Below are 19,838 nucleotides of genomic sequence, written 5' to 3' on the forward strand. Positions count from 1 at the left end.
AGAGGGGCTGGTTTCTGTGTCGTTGCACGCTGGTTTGCAGGTGTCGGTGCATGCCTGAGTGCACCCTCATGTGTGCCAGGGCGTGCCCTCCCCTGCGTAAGTACACAGCTGTCTGTACACGCACACACTCACCTGCAGGTGTGTGCACGTGCTGATCCAACCACCAGTGTGTACAAGTATGTGTGCATGCACTCCTGTGCAGCTGTGTGCACGCACTTAGATGCATATGTGCAAGCACACACACGGGTGTATTCTTGGGGCGCGCTCATGTGCATGCGCTCAGGCATATATGTGCAAGTACATGCTCATGAGTGCATACACACAGTCACCAGCACTCATGCATGTGCATATGAACACTCACATGTACAAGTAGGTGCAGACAGGTGTCCACTCGTGTGTGTGAGCCACTGGCAGGGGTACACCTACATGTGGATGCACTGGTGCACGTGTGTGTGCCTGGCCCCCTCATGCCTGCCCCTGCAGGGTGCCCTGGGGGATCCGGGGGGGCGCCTCGGTGACCCCCCTTGCCCGTGCCCCCCCAGCGCATCTACTACCTGTCGCTGGAGTTCTACATGGGCCGCACGCTGCAGAACACCATGGTCAACCTGGGCCTGCAGAACGCCTGCGACGAGGCCACCTACCAGGTACCGCCCCGCACACGCGTGTGCGCATGCGTGTGTGTGCACCCATGGGCACACATGGGCACGCACGGGAATGTGCCCCTGTGTGTGTGCGCGTGTGTGTGAGCATGTGTATGTGTGCACCCCTAGGGCAGGGAATGGCGGGGCATGGGGGTATTAGGGGAGGGGGGTATTAGGAGGTATTGGAGGCAGAGTGGGGTGTTAGTGTGTGTGTGTGTGTGTGTGTGTGTGTGTGTGTGTGAGCATGAGCATGCATATGAGGTCTTCAAATCCAGTTTTCAGTATGCCAAGCATATCTTCCTATACTCTGTGTGTGTGTGTGACAAGTGTGCCTGCATATATCTCTGTTTCACACGTGCATTTTATATTCAAATGCCAATGCCTGCATGTGGCCGAGTGAACGGGGCACATTTGTGGTGACAGTCAGATGATTTTTCTCCCTGCCATGGGCAAAATGCACACGTTTGGAACAAGCAGACATGTGCCCACACGAATTAATCCTGCCTGTGACGTGGTTAATAGCTCCAGACCGTGGGTGTCCAGCATGCCTAGGCAGCTTTACCACCTGCAAAGGTTCAGAAGCTCGTGGGAACACATTCATGGCTGTATGCCACCATTCCCAGGAGCCCTGAATCAAGTTGCCCACTGAGCCTCAAGGAGGTTAACAGACACCGAATAGCTGAATGACTTGCCCAAAGGCATTCGGTCAGTCGGTGGCAGAGCTGTGGCTAAAACTCGTAGGCCTGGCTCCTCTGCTCTTCTAGCCGCCAGGTAGCTCTGCTGCCAGGGCTTGGCCTGGAGCAGATCCCCAGGTTCTTCCTCAAAGCCCTGGATAAACCTTTTTCTCCGGCAAAGTTGGGACGCCCATGCACTCAGTCAATACTTGTGGTTAAAACCATTTACTTTCCGAGTCAGTACATTTAGCTTGCCTTTAAGTAAAAGGTTTTGGGAATGGCATTTACAACATCTGATTTCTGTGCTCCCCTCCCTCCCACACCCCCTCATGCAGGGTTTTATATTAATATTATTATAAGGTGATTTGACAGCCTCAGGTGCTAGATAGCTTACTAAGTAACTTTTTCCCTTCTGATTACGAGGGATGTGTGAATAAAGTAGAACCATATTGATTCACACCAATCTATGCATCGACTGTGTGAGAGCCACTTGCAATTCCCAGCAGCACCCGAAAGCTTTGCAACAGGGAGAAATATGACCAGGCAAGTTGAGAAAATAAATTAAACCAGTGTCAACTTTTCTTGTTTCTTCCCTCATTATTAATGGATGGAATGGGGCTCGTTTATCAAGAAGAGGAAAAATTAATTGACACGGGCTTTAATATTATTATGCCTGGCTTGTCTGGTCACATTTCTTCATTTTTTTTTGAAAGGCATTTTATTACAGTTTACAGCGACCAGCTGCCAAAACCATTGGTGTAAACAAGAAAGCAGGTGCATAAATAATGCCACGGTGGAACTGGAGGTTTTTGTGCATCTTGGCCAAAGTAACTTAAGTAGAGCAGGAGGGAGAGGCACAAAGCAACTACCAATTAGAAGATCAGGTACCAAGAAATACTATTAAAGCAGGGCATAAGGCCGAACTAATGTTTCTTCATTAGGTAGCCGTGCATCTCCAACGCCTGGTATTCGGAGCAGTTTGCAGCCGTCAGACCCTCCGGTCACGAGCCCGTCGTTAAATCCCGCTTCGGCCGGATGTTTTTGGAATCGATGGGAGCGTAATCCGGAGCGAGCGTAGATCTTGCTCGGTTGCTGAGCGTGGCATAACGTTCCCAGGCGAGGACAGCAGAGCCGCAGTGTGTTGCGCAAGGAAGCCCACTCGCACGCTGGTGGAAGAGCTGCCACCGTGCTGCTGCTTCGCGACTCTGCAGGGTACCTCGCTCCTGCATCCCTTCCCGCTGCGATGCTCTCCCCTGCCCCTCGCATCAGTACCACCTCCCTCCGTGCCGTGCTCCACTTCCCCTTGCATTCATCCTGCAACTGGGTGGTGATTTGTATTACAGTCGCCCTTACAGGGCCCCGTTCTGTAAGGCACTGTATAAACTTCGGAAGAGGCCAAGCTTGCAACTTAAACATGAGAAGCAAAGAACGGGCGCCGAGGAGCATTACCGATGAGGCTCTGAAGGATGCCGTGACTTGCTCCCAGGTTGTAAGCCAAGCCTATGGCAGCATCAGGAGCTGAACCAAATTCTCCTGGCTCCCAGCCTAGTGCCGTACCCTCAAGACTGTTCTTCTCTCGTGAGTTTTCTGTGGCTGAAGACTTGTGCTGGAGTTAAAGGGCTTGGCCTCCCCCGTAGCCTCAAAACCCCCATAGCACTTGAGCACAACTGCGCGGTGCTGTGTGTATGGACTCGAGCGATCGAGACCTGTATGTTGTCATAAAGTGGGTAAGCACCTTTACTGCACTAAGCCGCTTTCAAATAATTTTAGTGATAATGGCCACGCTGTGTGCGCCCACGTGGAGCTGGATGCAGCTAGCTCTATCGCAGAGACACGCACTCTCCGAGAAAATCCCAGCCGTACCAAAACGCTGCCAACTAACAAGGGAAAATAGATATATTTCATAGCGATGGTGTCGTCATCCCGGCTATATTTTACTAAATCTGACATAAAACCTCTTCAGTAATGACAGAAGTGTGAAATATAGCAGACTCCAAGTGTGAAAAAACAAAATGCAGCACGCGGGAGCATTGACACTTGGCGTCTTTGGCATGGCTTGTTAACATTATTTATGGCTGCTACAGTTTTTTAATTGTTTTAATCTTTTCTGGTTTCAGTCGCTTACTCTGAACAGTGTCGCCTTTATTTGTGGGGCGCTGTAGTCTGAAGTCACTACAGACCGACTCTGTTTTGCCATGTGGGTGGAAGGGGCTCCGTGAAACGTGCTTAGATCAATGGTACCTTTTCAGCACAAAGGATGCGTGCCTGGGGGCATACCCAGTCCCTTCAAACATCCAAGCTGGCCTTTGCAGCGGTGTTGTGAATGTTTGCAGTGAAAGCCAAAGTTACTGAAAGCCTTGGGGGGGGGGGGCGGTCTCTCGCTATTGAGTTAATAGCGCCGTTTTGCCAAAACACTCGCTCTTGGGTTTGAATTTTATATGCGGCCCTCTCTCCCGGTGAAAAGTGCCCTTTTGTCCGGTTCAGGATCTTTGCAAAATTGAAGTGTGCAAATAGCAGTTTCTTTAAATACGCACCTGAAATAAAATGATGGGAAGTTGTGTGCTCAGCTTCTTGAGGGATTTCTCCTGGTTTTTGTAGGAGGGCCGGAGGTTAACAAGGTTCTCCTGTCTTTTTTTGACTGGTTAGCTCTTCAGGGCAAGTGACTTCATTTAATACATGTCTGTTCAGCACCGAGTACAAAGGACCCCTGACGCAGTACAAAAGAAATGTAAATAATATCTATTATTAAAAACACTGCCGTTTAAATGCCCAGTGGCCCCACAGCCAACAAAAAACTGGGACTCAGCCATCCCTTTCATGGTCATTGCCCAAGACTTAGTCCCCATACACCGAACATTATTGGGAGTAGCTCAAATAGATTTAAGACCCCATTTTTAGTTGGGGGTGGGGCAGAGGAAAGGGGCAATGGTATTTTTAAGTTTTGCAAAAAAGCTGCTTGGGTTGGATTTGTTTGCTTGCATGAAGAGGAATTACTCTCAGGGTAAAAAGCTGAATAATCAGTGATGTCAAGAACGTGCACATTTGTTTTTTCAAGCTGAAGGTGGGAGGAGATGCTCCACGCTTGCAAAAAATCAAACCCTGTGCATTTTAGTTTGATCAACGGAGGCAAGGACTTCCTGTGGTCAAGATCAGGGGCGGGCAGTTATTTCGGGCAGAGGGCCGCTTACTGAGTTTTGGCAAACCATCTAGGCCTGCATGACAGGCAGCCAGGGGCAGATAAATATTAATTCTCTAAATTTTTTAGGGGCCCCGCAGGCCGGATAAAATGGCCTGGCGGGCTGCATCTGGCCCGTGGGCCGCATTTTGCCCACCCCGGTCTAGAGTCGTATGATTGCAAGGGTTGGGTTGGGTTGGGTTTGCTTTTAAGGGAAGTGGTGGGGAAGGGGATAACTAATACGTTTTTCTTCATAAAAAGTATGGGCATAAAACCCGGTCTTCGTGTTTGAAAGAGATGCGTTGTCCCCAAACTGGAAACGTCTTATGGGGTCCTTTTTCTTTTTGGTGGTGAAAATCCAAAACAACTTTATCCTAACGTCTTGTGGCAGCGCACCTGCAGAGGTCTTGGTTCAGGTGACTCGTCGGTGGACAAAAGTCCTCAACGCGGCTTCCTTTCCTACGATGCACCGAGGTCGTGTAGCTGTTGTGTCATATACCGTCTTCTCTCCAAGGAGGAGCGCCCCTGAGAGAGAGCAGGCTCCCTGGTCGGTCCATCGAGGGGAGGGAGCGCATGAAGCGGCCACGCCACTACTCCCCAAGAGGAGTGCTGGGGCGGCCTCTCAGAAGCGCGGAGTTTGATTTCCTCCTGACTCCCCGATCAAACAATACATCTTCCAGGCAACCCCTGCAATGACTGACTCTCGTTGTGAGCCGGAGCTCATGGCCTACATGGGAATGTCTTGCTCTTCTGAACCCATCATACAGAAGGAATGTAGAAGTATTGCCTCTTTTCTGCAGTCGTGTTGCCTGCATCAATCAGTACCCCTGAAGATATAGCAGGCCCTCGTTTCAGTGTCTATTTAGTGGCCGTTAGCCAGCACACGAATGGACTAAAATTTTTTTTTAAGCAAATGCCTACCGGAGGATTTTTTTTTTTTTTTTTCACCTGAAGGTCATGAATTCATGTCTCCGTTTCCTTCAGTGCTCTCACTTGGCTCAGATGCTCTCATTTGGGGGCATTTTGTTTTCCTCTTTATTTTGTTCCTCTTCTTTGTCTTTTCTTTTACAGAAAGGATTATTTAAATGAATATTCAGTTTTATTCATTTGAATAAAAAAACCCCAACCGTTTGACTCTGTTAAATGCTTATCTCTTAAATAGAGCTTGTTAGCTTCCAATAATAGCTTCATTCAGGAGGATGCGGTATAATTTCATTTTAAAATGTGCGCTCCTTGACAACCGGAATCCTATTTCTGTCACCATTTTAAACAGCCTTCTTTGTTTTGTGTTAATCTTTTTCGTACACTTTCTGCAGAACATTTTTTGTTTTCTGTTGACTCTTGGTACCTCTCATAAGAAATAATCATCATTTAATCCAGGAAGGTTTGTAAGAGTTTGGGTAATTTAAAAATGAGTGTGTATTCATTATGGTGACTAATGGGGCATTCATACACTAATATTTTTCCTTGTGCGGTTGTTTAAAAGTTGGAAGCAGATTTTTTTATTTTTTTTTCCTCCCCCCGCTTTTCAATTTTGAACACAGTGCAGATTATCTTCGTGAGGTTTTTTGATTCCAGATGGGCTTGCTGCATTTAAAGAGCGATATGATCTCTTGGTTAATGTCCTATGGATTTTAAGTGATTGGAATCTGTTGGTGGCTTTCCAATCAGCTAAACGTCAATGGGCATAAAGGTAAAATGTTATGAATGTGGAGCCATTGATTTTACGTTTTGTTTATTTTTTTATTTTTATTTTTTTCCTCCCCTTCCCACAGTCTGGTTTGCAACCTGGCGGTCTGATCCTGCTGATGCTCGGGGCAGAGCCAGGGTGGGAAGGGAACAGACCTTGTGCTGGCTTGACGCCGAGTAGACCGCGCCTTGACGTTCCTGAAGATCCATACTTGCATTTTGAACTTATTTGGAAGTTATGAGGCTAATCATGCAGGATAGACATCCGTGGTTTTGGGGAGCGTGGGTATTTCAAACTTCAGCCCATCCCTTCGCGTTTGTCTTCACTTGCCCCAAATAACCAAGGTAAGTGCATTCCCTACAGCAATTCAAGACAGTTGCCTGATGCAGGGAGGTAAAATCTCTCTCTGATTTTCCTGGAAGACCTCTTTTGAAACAGGGCTTGGCAACCAGAGTGAATGGCCATCTCTTCTAACAATCCAATATCGTTTGCCATTTGAAATACGCAGATGCGGCATGGTTTTAAACGTAGCTACTTTGTGCATGCTTGCACTCAGGCTGAAGATGGTGATTGAGTAGGTTTGCCAGGTTGGTCATTTCTAAGGAGACTAGGTTAGTATGCTAGGAGTTTTCCAGCATGGTCATTTCGAAGGAGACCAGGTTGCATTGGAAGTGTCACCTTTGTAGCAACCTCTTCGTACTTTCTTACCGGAGGCCCGAGCTTTTGTGGTTTTTCTTGGCCCTATGCTTCAACCACAGTAACTTGACTGAAGCACACAAGTGACCACCTAGAAGTCAAGAGGAGGAAACTCACCCCTTTCGCTCCCCGCCATGCAAAAAGCTGTGTCCTGCAAAAACTTTTACAAAGGTGTACTTGAAAAGTACCGTCCCTTCTGTGGAAAGGTCTGTTCGAACTCCGATCGGTCTTCTCCTGACCTGCTTTCTGTCCATGCGCGCAGACTCCTCCTGCGGTCTTACTGTTTTGCTTTAACCACCACTTTAAACTAACCAATCCATTGCAGATGAGCACGCGCCCTGTCGGCAAAATGATTGCACAGTTAAAGAATGGCACTTATTGATGATTAGTTGTTCTGTTACTTCTTTGCTTTTCCACAAGAGGAATAAATCAAGGTTTTTAGACGTAATCAAGTTTGTTTTCTCTCATCAAGCCAAATAGACAGGCCTGTTGGAAATGGCGTGGATCTCTTAAAAACCTGCAAATGAGTGTTGACACCAGTGGATTGTTGTGTTTATTCTTGTTATAAAATCACAATGTGGGATGGCTATCTTCTTTAATCAGGCAAATCATTTTTTGATAAATCTGTATTTCAGCTGCATGGAGGCAGGCAGGAAATAACTCCCGAGTTAGACGGCGTGATGGTTTTGGTGGTGTGGGTTGTAGCCGCGTTGGTCTAAGGACATGGGCAGACAAGGGTCTTCGGGTAAATCCAATATCTTTTCTTAGGCCGGCTTGTAATGATTTTGGTGGGTTTTCAGGTGGTGTTAGGCGCATGAACTGTAAGTAAGTGCCCCTCCTTTTCTCAGTCCTGTTGGCAAGGGTGAGGAGGGTCAGTGGGCCAAAAGAAATCCTCCGTCACGGTATTCACTAACGAGTTTAGTAACGATGAAGGTGATTCTGGTGCTCAAACCGTTGACGACTTGAGGACCTGGACTAGACGTTTCGTTGCGTTGGGCAAAAGGGCTCCCTGTGGGGTGCTGTCCTCGCAGCACCAGCGATTACTCAACCGAGCGTGGCGCCCAGGTCCCAAGCGGGCTGTGTTTGGTCGTCACAAAAAAAGAGAAAGAAAAGGTTAGTTCGAACTGGACTTCTGACTGAATGGTTCCTTCAGCCGAAGGCAGAGGAGCCAGGCATCAAGTAAGATGGTTTGAGACGCTGCATGCTTGAAGTTCACCGTGAAACGCCTTCCTGCGACGGCTTGGGATTTTAATGCCACGTGCTGCTCGGTGGTGTTTCTAAATGGGCTGGGAAGCACGCGGGGTGAGAGGAGGGGAGAAGCGCTCAGCAGCACCGGCAAGACAGCGTGTTCCTAAACAAATGGCCCCGTGGGTGCTTTAACCTTGCGAGCTCCCTCTAATCGCCGCAATTCCCACGAAGGAGGGCGGGCTCCTGCAAGTTTGTGAATAAGCAACCGTGGATGTTCAGCTGCAAGGACGCTGTTTGCAGCATGTATTTTGTTGCTTTGTTTTGGCAGGCTTTGCCTAGTTGCGTGCTTTCTCCTAGGCAGAATTTTTAGCACATTTTGTTCCACGTTTAAAGCAACCAAGGCATGTCAATATGAGGCCTCGCTCTAGCAGTTTTGCTGCCAGCTCCTGGATGAGAAGGACTAGGTTTGGAGCGGGAAGGACCAGGTTTGTGGATTAGCAACCTGAGCTCTGGCCAGGGCAGACTCTTTTCCCCTATCCTGAGCCGGCGGAGGTTTGTGCCGTGGGAGGACTGGCTTCTCAGCTGGCGTGAGTCAGCGTGGCCTCGGCAGCCGCCACGCCAGCTGAAAGTCTCATCCAAGGTCTGTGTGTGTGGGGGAATGAGATGTTTACTCGCTCACGTGCAGCTGGCTCACTTTTTTGCAAAACTATTTACATAAAACAAACCAGACAACATTGAACTTGCTTATCTTTTCTTCCCTTCCCCATCGTTTTGGTTTGATTTAAAGCCTAACTTGCAATCGACTAGGTATGCAGCCTTCATTAATGCTTGTGCACTGAACACACACGTGCACACACACGGTTCTTTGGGTAAATCCTATGTCTTTTATCAGGCCAACTTAAATAGTTGGGAAAATTCATCTTAGCCAGCTTTGGGACACAACCTACACCCCTGAATATGAAAATGGGTGGATGGATGTTCAAGGGTATATATCTATATCTAGATATAGAGATGTTCAGGGGTATATATCTACAGATAGATATTCATATTCAGGGGTGTAGATTGTGCCCGAAAGCTTGCTAAAAAGAATTTTCCCCGCTCTTTTTTTCCAACTACATACACCTGAATATATAGATATAGATAGAGATCAATATAGATAGTGATATAGATAGAGATATATTCAGGAGTGTGTGTGTGTGTGTGTGTGTGTGTGTGTGTGTGTGTGTGTGTGTGTGTGTGTGTGTAAAAAAACGTAAAGGATACTGTAAGGTGTCCTCTCCACTAGGCATAAAAATGCTGGCAGGGTGTGTGTGTGTATATATATATATATATAGGTATATAGATAGATGCATCTCTCTGGATGGATGGATGTGTGTGTATTTATATCTATATTTCTATCTGGATAGATAGATATCTGTCCATATAGATGGATCCTGCTGGCATTTTTCTGGCTAGTGAAGTTCTTGGTACTATTATGGAGGACACCTTACAGTATCCTTAATGTTATCTTCAGATTTGTTATCGTTCTCCTCAGCGGAGCAGCCAGAACCCCGTCATTTTTCTTTTCCTTTCTTTTCTTTCTTCGCCAAACACAGTGGGGAGGAATCAATACGCAGAATTGTAGTTGGCTGCCAAAACTCGTTGGTGCGGTGCATCTAGGACTGCGCGGACCCAACAGAGTGAATACAGTGTACAGCTGCCGGGCAAACAGCATGCATCAAGCAACCTTAAACCGGCCCAAATCCATAGGTCCTTTTGAAGCGGCACTAGAGAAAAGATGAGTGATCAGATCAGAGGCCCTTAAACTTTAATAGTTTCTTAAAGGCCTCAGGATGTCCTGATGAGGTATTAGAGGAAGCAATTCAGGAAGAAAGGGACAAATAACTACCTCCGGATCTCGGCTGACCCTTAGGGTTGACTGTATCAGCGTGCTGAAAGGACAAGCCTAGACCTGCAGTGATCCAAGAAGCACTTATTACACTGCCTGCTTCCCTGTGAGAGCAGAGCCGGCGTCTTTTGACCCTTATAAATAACAGATGAGTAAATTTCTTGTTTGCTCAGAGGCGACCGTAAACACCAAGTGCTGCTACATGTTTGTGAAATCATTAATTTTTCCCCCCCCCCCTTGACGGCGGTGGTGATGGGGAAATGAGGAATCATTTTCTCTCGCTCTCTGAGCATGTTTTTCTTTTGTCACTTAATGAATCTTCCCTAATGGAGAAGTCCCACAGAATTCAGCAGGAGGTGAAATCAATAGAGTTCCATAGATATGAAACAAGGATTACTTGAAAATCCTATAAGATGTAATGGAGAATTACATCCCTTCTGTAAGTTGGAGCGATCCTGTAGCAGAGATAGAGCTGTCTATTAAAGGCTATCGAAAGAACCAAAGACTCTCTACAGGAAGGGTTTAATTCTGCAATAAAGTCTATAGAAAACCGGTGACGGATTCCTATTAAATTTCTCTAATTCTGTTTTGTTCCCTCATAATCTATAGGAGTTTTTCCTGCAGGCTCAGTGGATTGCGGGCGCGCGCACACGTGTGCAAAACTTAACCGAGGTCCGCCCACCTGTAGGTGCTTTGTTGAAAAGAAATCTCTGTTTTTATAACATAAGTGTATCATTAATATTTTTCCTCCTTTCTCTCTGTAACTAGGCTTTGGCTTCGTCACTTTTGAAAATGAAGATGTGGTGGAAAAAGTCTGTGAAATTCATTTTCATGAAATCAATAATAAAATGGTAAGTTTTTTTTTTTCCCATATGCACATCAGCAGTAGAGAGCTGTCTCCATTTATCACAGAAATGTGCTGGGGGAACGTTTTCCATAAAAAAACCATAATTGTGTTTTTTAGACATACTTTGTCTGATTTTTGATTTCCCCCCCACCCGGTGGAGTTGAGCGTGGATTTATGAACCTGGATTATTGGGCTTTTACTTTCCCCCCCGACTCTAAGGTCATACAGGGAGAGTTGGGGATGCGGCAATCACCGCTCCATGTCAGAGCTGCGATCTGCCTAGTCAGTGTGTCCTGCCTGGACCGAGGGCCGGCACGGCGGGGTTTGGAGGATAGAGCGCTAACCAGGGTTAGCGTTAGGGTGGCATTGACTGTAAGGCAGAAATAATTTGGCTCCACAGCTCTGGGGTTCAAGATGATCCGAACCAGGCTACTCAGGCTTAGTGTTTTGTTTTTGATGGGTCTGGCTCCTGCGTTCCCCCGCCTGCCCTGTGTAATCCTGTTCTCCTGGGACGCGCTGTGGAGCCCCTTCGTATGGGTGCAACGAGGGCTCGTCTCCCCCCAGGAAAGCATGGGAAATCATCCTTGCAGAACTGCAGCTCTTCCGGCCGCCCTCCTGCGCGGGTGAGCCCGGAGGCTGCCTTGTTCTGTCGTTGTCCGCCAGAGGGAGCCAAGAAAAGTCACGGGACTGTGTTGTTTGACAACTCTCCTGCATCAGAGCCCCCTTTGAAAAAGCCTCAAGCTTCCTCTGCCCCAATCCGAAAACAAGACATTTTGTGAAGCTTCTTCCAAGCCCTGGTCTTCTCCTGGGGAGCAGGTTGCTCTCCTAGTAAAGCCACTGAAACAGATGAAAAAGAGCATTTGTATTTCAATCGATGCAATAACTTTGATATTTTGAGTTTAAAATATTCTTTTTTTTCCTCCCTTTGTCAAAACAGCCCTTGCTTCTCAAACATGTATTCAGATATGCATTGTATATTGGTCTGATATGTGTTCACAGACTTTAAATTCAATAATAGAGCTTTTAGTGTGGATAAGATCAAAGCAATCTCCTTAGCATATGCTAGAGGCCTGATTCAATATTTGACTTGCTAATTTTTCCCTGGGCACTGAAATAATATTCTTCATATTGTTCCTCGCTGCAATATGCATCTGAAATGAAAGTAACGGTTCCTTTGCATACTATATGTTGAGATGTCAAGACCAGACTTGAAAGGTGGGGGCGACACAAAGAATTGCTGTATTTTGCTCTGGTGACTCTCTCTAGCTTCGACTCTTTCCTAAATGAGCCACTCATCCACCTAGAGTTTCCTCTTTCAGCCAACTGCAGCGTAACCCTATAGCCACCAACGGTGAAATGCGGGATGAAACGGGTATCGATGGGAACCGTCAAAAATAAGTAAATAATAGCCTACCACTCATTCAGTGCGTGCAATTACTAAATGCTGTTCATCTGAGAAGTCACTCGATTAACTTTTTTTTTTTTTTTTTAAACAAGACCTACGGCTGACAGTAATTAAAAAAGAATTAAAAGGGTATAAGATGTGCCGGTGAGGAAAAAAAGAAAAATTACCGTCCCAACAGCAGGCGTCTCCTTCTCTCTCTCTGTGGATGTATGAGAGAGACCTCTAGCTATTTCATGCAGCGTTTGGGAGGGTTTTTTGTAGATTCAGGACCAGGATTCTTAGATTCAAAAGGCTCTTAGTTGTCGTAAATTAATGTTGGTCCTTTGACTTCAGCACTGGCCCTCAGTGAGCTACAGAGCGTAATTCAGCTTTGCATGTAAAAAAAAAAAAAAAAAAGAGAGAGAAAATTGTGGGGTGAAGGCTGATTTAATTGCAGTGGTGTCATATTTAGCAGGAACAGCTAAGGGAGCAGCAGCCGGAGGCACTGTGGCTTGGTGTGTTTGCCGTAGAAATGGCATGTCTGCCTGAAGCAGTTTGAACAGACACGTGTATGCGTGTGTCTGCGCGTGGTGTATCTATACACTCGAGGGGCATCTTCAGAAGAGTTTGACTTGGGGCACTCTCATCTCTGAAGAGCAATACTGATTTCAATTAAAGTTTTCAATTAAAAATTAAAATTAAATTTAACACTCACTTCTGCTCAGTACAGGCTGGAGGCTGACTGGCTGGCCAGCAGCTCTGCAGAAAAGGACCTGGGGGTGACAGTGGACAATAAGCTAAATATGAGCCACAGTGTGCCCATGTTGCCAAGAAGGCTCATGGCAAATTGGGCTGCACTGGTAGGAGTGCTGCCAGGAGGTCCAGGGAAGTGATTATTCCCCTCTATTCAGCACTCATGAGACCACATCTGGAGTCGTGTGTCCAGTTTTGCCCCCCCCAGTGGAAAGGATATGGACACATTGGAGAGGGTCCAGCAGAGGGTGGTGAAAATGGTGTGAGGGCCAGGGCACATGAGTTATGAGAAGAGGCGGAGGGATCTGGGCTTATTTAGTTTGTGGAAGAGAAGACTGAGAGGGGATTTAATAGCAGCCTTCAACTCCCTGCGGGGGGGTTGCAAAGAGGGCGGAGCTGGGCTGGTCTCGGTGGGGGCAGGTGACAACGTGAAGCAACGGTCTCCAGTTGCAGCAAGGCAAGGTTAAGTTAGATACCAGGAAGAGTTTTCTCACCAGGAGGGCAGTAAAACACTGGGACAGGTTACCCAGAGAGGTGGTAGATGCTCCATCCTTGGAGGTTTTTAAGACCTGGGTAGACAAAGCCTTGGCTGGGCTGATGTAGTTGGGGCTGGCCCTGCTGGTGACCAGGGGGTTGGACTAGATGTGACCTCCTGAGATCCCTTCCAACCCTCGTTTTCTACATTTCTAAAGCCAACGCAGGGCATTTTTGAAAATTTCACATCCGTGGTAGAACATTTCCTGCAAACGTTTGTCTTTCTAATGTGCCCTACCAGCAAGTGCAGGTTGCTCCCAGGTGCAGCAGACAAAGGTGCACAGCGAGACTCGGAGGCCCCGTATCAGGGCACTGCTCGGTAGAGACGTGGTCCCCTTGTGCTTCCTTCCTTCTGGCTTCAGCAGGGAGGAGGAAAGCTTGCAGCGGGCAGGCCTCCCCGTCGGAGCTCCCCTTCTGCTTTTGGTCCCTCTGCTGCCCTGTACATGGTGGATGCTCACCTCCATTTCCATACCCCTTGCCAGCATCCTTTCTGCCAGCTCGTTCCTTCACTAAAGCCAGCTTTCCAGTTCAGCAATGACTGGCTTAACTGCTTCTCCACTCCAGCATGGTTCAGAGTCCATCTCCTCCCCTTAAGGCTACTCAAAACTTCCTCCAACTTTTTTAGTGCTGCTGGACTAGGGACTACTCCAGTGCTGAATTTGCCTTTTTACTGGGACTCTCTCTTAGCCTAACACTCACGCCTCACTTTGGGGCCAAAGCAGAACTGCCCAAAGAAATGGGCAGTGACGCACAGACTACCCAACTTCTTGTGATGGAGGGTGCAAAGTGAGTCCGTGTCTATTGGACTTTGCCCCTGAAGACAAGGTGGGAAGGAGACAGGTTTTGGGCCAGGAATCTCAAGGCTGTGATTCACCAGCAAAGCTTACATTTCGCCTACTCCCAAAGGCCTGTCATGCAAATGTTACCGTGCTAATCCCACACGGTCCTGCAGCAAGACGTGGCTGGGGGGCGGGAAATGTCGAGGGACCTTTTCACAAGTGGGTGCACAGTGTACGGGGAGGAGACTGGGGGGAAAAATAGAAGATGGCATGAAAATGCCACGGATAGAGGAAGGAACAAGCTTGTGCAGGCCGGCACCGTTTTGTTGCCACGGGTAATTAAAATGAGCCCTCCTCCCCAGCCTTTCACGCTTGCTCCATCCAAGATACCGCAGCCCTGTTGCTCTGAGTGTCGCTGCTTTCACGGCACTAATTTTGAAAGCTGCCCAGGAGAGAGGAGATGATGCACGATCCAGTCATGGGACTGACTCATCACGTTGCTGATGTGTCTGCGGATTAATTACCAGACCCGGGAAGGAGACGCAGAGCCTGTGCATGCGTGTGTGAGACGGGGAGCGGGCGTTGATGGTTTAAAGACAAAACGTGGCTTGTCCTGGGTCGTCGACTTGGGGGAGTGCTTCGGTCGAACGGCGAGGGACCCACGGTGGGCTGGCCATCACGCAGCCCGCCCGTGCACGCGTGCCGTGCGTCCCCCTGTGCCGACGAAAGGGGTCGTGACAGTCCCCCGTTTAGAGAGCGTTAACCGGCGAGCTCGAGCCGTCGCAGCTCGTGCTGTTCACCGCGGAGGTGCTCAGCTCGGTCCCTGCTGCCCAGGCCGAGGGGGCGGCTGGCACCGTTGCACCTTACCGGGCCGGCGGCTCGTAACGCTGAGATCTCCCTCGTCTCCACAATGTTGTCATTTCCCATCGTGGTGGGGGAGGTAGCTGGGCGACTGTTGCTCATGAGCCTATTTCTAGCATCGCTTCTCACTTTGTAAGCTATTTTTAGCCCTCCCATTCTGCTTCTGTTGCCATTTATAAAGCTTCGAATGTCAAATGCAATATTAAACGAGCAGTATGGGAGCGAAGAGAAAATGCCAGCGAGGCATTTAATAAATGAAACTTGGAATTTATGTGGGAGCGAAAGATTCTCTCCGCGCGTTAAGGGAAGCAAAACGAAGCCAGCCCCCAAATGTGCTCTTCCTACACAAGCCAGGCTGTTTTGCAAAGAGAAATGAAGCATGTTATTTACCTAGAGGAACAGGGGTTACGGTGACGGGGGCAAATTCCTTCCCTTCGCATGCACAGTTTGCCTCCGGCCCCACTATGCTTGGCATTGGAAAGAGCCAGCAGTCCCATCCCTAGGCTTGCGGTCCAGGGCAGATCAGAAGAGTTGGAGGCAAAGAAGGGGCTTTCATACAAATTAATACAGGCAATAGCTATTGGATTTTTCCTATGCTGTTATCTCGCAGGTGCCCCAGCAAAGTGGCATCTGGTGGCTTTTTGTTGGCCACGGTTCTCCGTAACCACGCGTGGACCGCTTCCACGATCCCATGATGTTGATGGCAGGAAGGGACTTGTCTTTTGACCTCCTGTATCTGTTGTGGGGGGGATGGGGGACTCCTGTGGGGAAGTTCGAGCTCCTTGCTTAGACCGAAGCTTCTCGGTTCCCTGGGAACTAAACTGAGACCCAAAAATGGTGGGACTGCCACCCAGGTGTGCTGCCCCGACAGTGGGGGGGAACAGACAAGTGAGAGATGCCTGGCAAGTCATGCCCCTTGCCGTAGAGAAAGCCAACCTCCCCTGATGCATGAGAAGCAAGGCCTGCTCCCCTAGCTAGCAGGTACATCAAAGGCAAGACTTTCAGAGCTGCAAACTCTGCTTCAGTCCTGACCTCAGAGGCACCCTGTCTTGGGGACAAGCTTGCACTTCATTCACAGTGAAGTGCACATCCTCCTTCCTGCGGCTCCCTTGTAGCTGGCCACATTCAGATGCTTTTTCTCCGGTGGCCTCATCCAAAGCTACTGGTGTTGCTGAAAGGCCTCCCACGGACTTTGCTCATCTGTGGATCAAGGTCTGAGTACCTAGTCACTTGTTAACCCATGGGCAATGCCAACCAGAGCAGTTCGGTGGATTGCTCTTAACTGAGCTACGAGAACTGGCAACCGGAGGTGAATAACCATCCCCCTTGGTCCTCATCGCTGCAGTAATGCGTGGTTATGTTGATGGCAGCAGCGGGGGGGCTGCCCTGAAACTGGGGCTCGGTTGCTGCTTAACATCCCATGGCACTGGAGACGGGTGCATCCTCCTGGTTTATTTTGTGCCGCTGTTGTTGCGGGCTCCGGGGTGAGGATGTCTGTAGGTGCCCCTCGGAGCAGGACTGGGCGAAGGCCCGAGGGAGAGGGGAGGCTAGGCTGGGGTGAAGGAGGTTGTGTTACAACAGAGAGCGATGGGGGATGCTGCAGGTCTGTCTGCTCGGTCTGGGACGCGCGATGCCAGGCAGCAGCTGCCTCGGAGACTGCAAGGCGACGTCGATCCGCGAGCCCCATCTGTCAACCGAAGGACACTGCAGAACGCCTGCAATCTGGATGCATTCCTCCAAAACGAAGGGGGGAAGAGAAAAAAAAAAGGCAGCGTAGACATCCGGACGTGCTTTTTGCCGATGCAGGCTCTGGTGATGATCTCATTGCTGGGTTTTCAAAGAGAGCTGGATGAGGGGCACAGGGCAAAGAGGAGTTGTCAAGTACCCCGCTCATTGAATCGAGCCGACGGGAGACGCTTCCATTGCATCCTGAAGTCACAGACCCACCTTGCTCTAGTTCGAGCACATCCAGAGGCTGTTCATCCCATGGTCGGCACCCCTGTTTTGCCAAACACTGAATGCATTTTCTTCAAGGCTCCTAACATTGCCCTCCGTTCCCTGGGGTAGCAACATCTTTATAGCAATACTAGGTGAATATAGATTTCTGTATTACATGAGCAATCATTGTGCCTTGCAGTTGCGTGAGTGACAACGAGTCTCGGAGGTAATCTAATCCAGCTAGCTGTGAACTCAGCTTTGCTGGCAGGACAAGGTGGCCTTGTCTTTGGGTGGTAAAGCAGGTTTTTGTGCATTGTGAACACCTTCGCCTCCCCCAAAATAGCTCTGGTTTCCTCCATTAAGCTGTTTAGCCATTTTTTTTCCTGCAACATCTTGGTGTTGAGAGCTGACAGCTCATTTTGTTGCGCCGGGTACAACGGGCTTTTGACTCCATCTGTTCAGCCCACAGCTCCAGCAGGTTTGGCGGTTCAGGCTTGACCCACGAATGCTTCAGTGTAAGGTTAATTCTCCAACAAAAACAGTGTATTTTAGCCTCGGCCATTTTCTTTCCCCCCACTTTGTGTGTGTATGTTGCCTTAGATTTAAAACTTTCTTTCTTGGGCGACTGAAGCTGAAGAGCATCCCTCAGGCACTTCTGTAGGTGCAGGGATCTGGAGATTATTAAGGCGGCCAGCAGTGCTGAAAGGAGAAATATGTCCAGTACCCCAGTTTCTGTGCTGGTGGCCTACACTAGCCAGGCTGCTGGTGGTATCCCCCCCTCGACCTACGGTCTAACATTGCAGCGTGCAAGATTTCCATTGCGTTCCCACTTCAATACGCCGTCCCACGCCGCCTCCTCGCACGGTCTTACTGGGACTCCATTGTTGCCTTTGAGTTTTGCCGAGATCAAACTGGTTTGTATTTTCTCCCAGCCTGACTCGCTGGCTGCGTCAGGAAGCGCGGGGTCACTTACTGCTTTCCAGCTCTTCGAGCGGTCTTCAAAGGAGTCGTCTTCTGGCCCGTGTCTCCGTGGACCACGAGTTGTTGGCCATGCCAGCACGCCGCTGGCAATGACGAGCCCATCTCGGCACGGAGGCCGAGGGTTAGAAATGACTTGGAAACTAGACTGTCTCCCCAAGCAAGGCACGAAGTTAGGAGATGAGAGCCTAGGCGGCTGCTTCCTGTCCCACTGATGATCTGCTTGAGCCTCTGCCTCGTTTATAAAGTGCGTGTGTGTGTGGGGGGGGGGGGGGTGCCTTTGCTGGTGTTGCTTGGCACGTTCATTTACAAGATTTCAGCTGCGCTTTCGCTTTCCCTCTACCTTTTTCCTTTGCAATTTTTTTGAATTCCAAGTTAAGACTTCCTTGCCGCTTACGAACGTTTTCTTTATGTCCCCGCGTGCTGTGAAAATCATAAATTACGCTACTCTTTCTGCTGCCAGCGGTAGTCTGTTTTGTGGTTGCGAAAGCTAATTACTGGGTTATTGTTTCTAACCGTGCTAATCCAAACTTCATTTTCCTGTTAATTGTCCATCGAGCCAGGCTAGATTGCTTTGTATCATACCGCATCTTTGCAATGAAAACTGGCTCTGAGGTGTAACCAATGACGCCGTGACATTTGGAGCAGCGGTGAACTCGAAGAAGACGGCTGAGAAATGAAATGATACACTTCTGCTGATCAGGCCACTTTAATTTGCCTGGAGAAATTGAATTGGGCATACTCCTGATAAATATCCCTCTGATTAAAAATAAGTCGAGGGAAGTTGCAGAGGGTTTTGCCGGACTCTTTCGTTTGGTGCCCTGAGCAGGGGTCGGCCACCTTTTTAATAACGTGGGGTGCAGCCCGCAACCCGCCTGGCACCACCATTTCTGCCCCAGCTGCCGGAGAGATTCAGTCCTCCGAGGGCCACGAGCTGTAGGGTGCCAGCCCCTGGCCTAGAGCGAGCACCCGGGAAATTGGGGTTGCACTGGACACTTCGAGGCTACTTTACGGATGTTTTGCTCTTACAGGGTGATGTGAGGGCAGGACGAAGTAGCGCGTGCATCCGCCTGGGGCTTTGGGGTTTCCATAAGGGCTGTGGAAAGTTGTGTGCCTTTGGAAACCTGCTATACTGGGTTCGTAGACTTAAGTCACGGGAGGGTTTTTGCCAGGGGTAGCACTCGTGCAAAGGTTAGTTCCTCATTGCAGTGTTCACCTTCAGCCCAACCGAAAAGCTCTCTTCTAGCAAAATATCTACCCCAAAAAACCCAAAAGCCAATAAACCCTCAGCAGCTAGCTTGCTGTGACCACTGGTGTCACGTCATTGTTTTCCCTGCTCCTTAATCCCCCCGTTGCCCATAACCTGCGACTCCGATCGTGAGCTCCTCTGCACGGGGGTTCGTCCAGCGGAGCCGCGGCCCGTAGGAGCTCCCGTTACATAAATGAAGACCAGTTTGGTTTCTGCTGAGCTTCACTTGAACTGTGAAGGGAGGAGAGAGGCTGGACCTCAGGTCTCCGTGAAAAACAGACGCTTATAAACTGAAAGGGAAGTCGACGGTGGCGTGAACCAGGGTGAAGCGGCATCAAGGGCTGTCCCGAAAGCAGGTGCAACTCCCAGCACCGTTTTCACCCGCCCGAGCAGGTGGGCTCGTGCTCTCGAGCGTGGGACCCGTGTTGGAGGCCCAGATGTCTGCTGGACTGAACGACTGCGTGCATTCGTGGTCTGTCTAAAGACTGCTGCAACGGTCTTGAGTCATGCCGGGACGGAGGTTGCGTGAACGCTGTGGGCAGGGGCGCACGTTGGTTGTTAGC

At 49.0% G+C, this 19,838-nt stretch overlaps 1 protein-coding gene across 1 annotated transcript in view; it reads left to right on the plus strand.

Moving 5' to 3' along the window:
* Positions 1–19,838, plus strand: part of MSI2 (musashi RNA binding protein 2) — a 342,416-nt gene that overhangs the window by 252,928 nt on the left and 69,650 nt on the right. The window contains exon 6 of the mRNA XM_019545606.1: positions 10,721–10,803. Coding sequence (XP_019401151.1) covers positions 10,721–10,803 — 83 coding nt within the window. The remainder of the gene's footprint in view (positions 1–10,720; positions 10,804–19,838) is intronic.

This window comes from Crocodylus porosus, unplaced genomic scaffold, assembly GCF_001723895.1.
Source record: "Crocodylus porosus isolate Cpor-Errol unplaced genomic scaffold, CroPor_comp1, whole genome shotgun sequence".
Taxonomy (NCBI): domain Eukaryota; kingdom Metazoa; phylum Chordata; order Crocodylia; family Crocodylidae; genus Crocodylus; species Crocodylus porosus.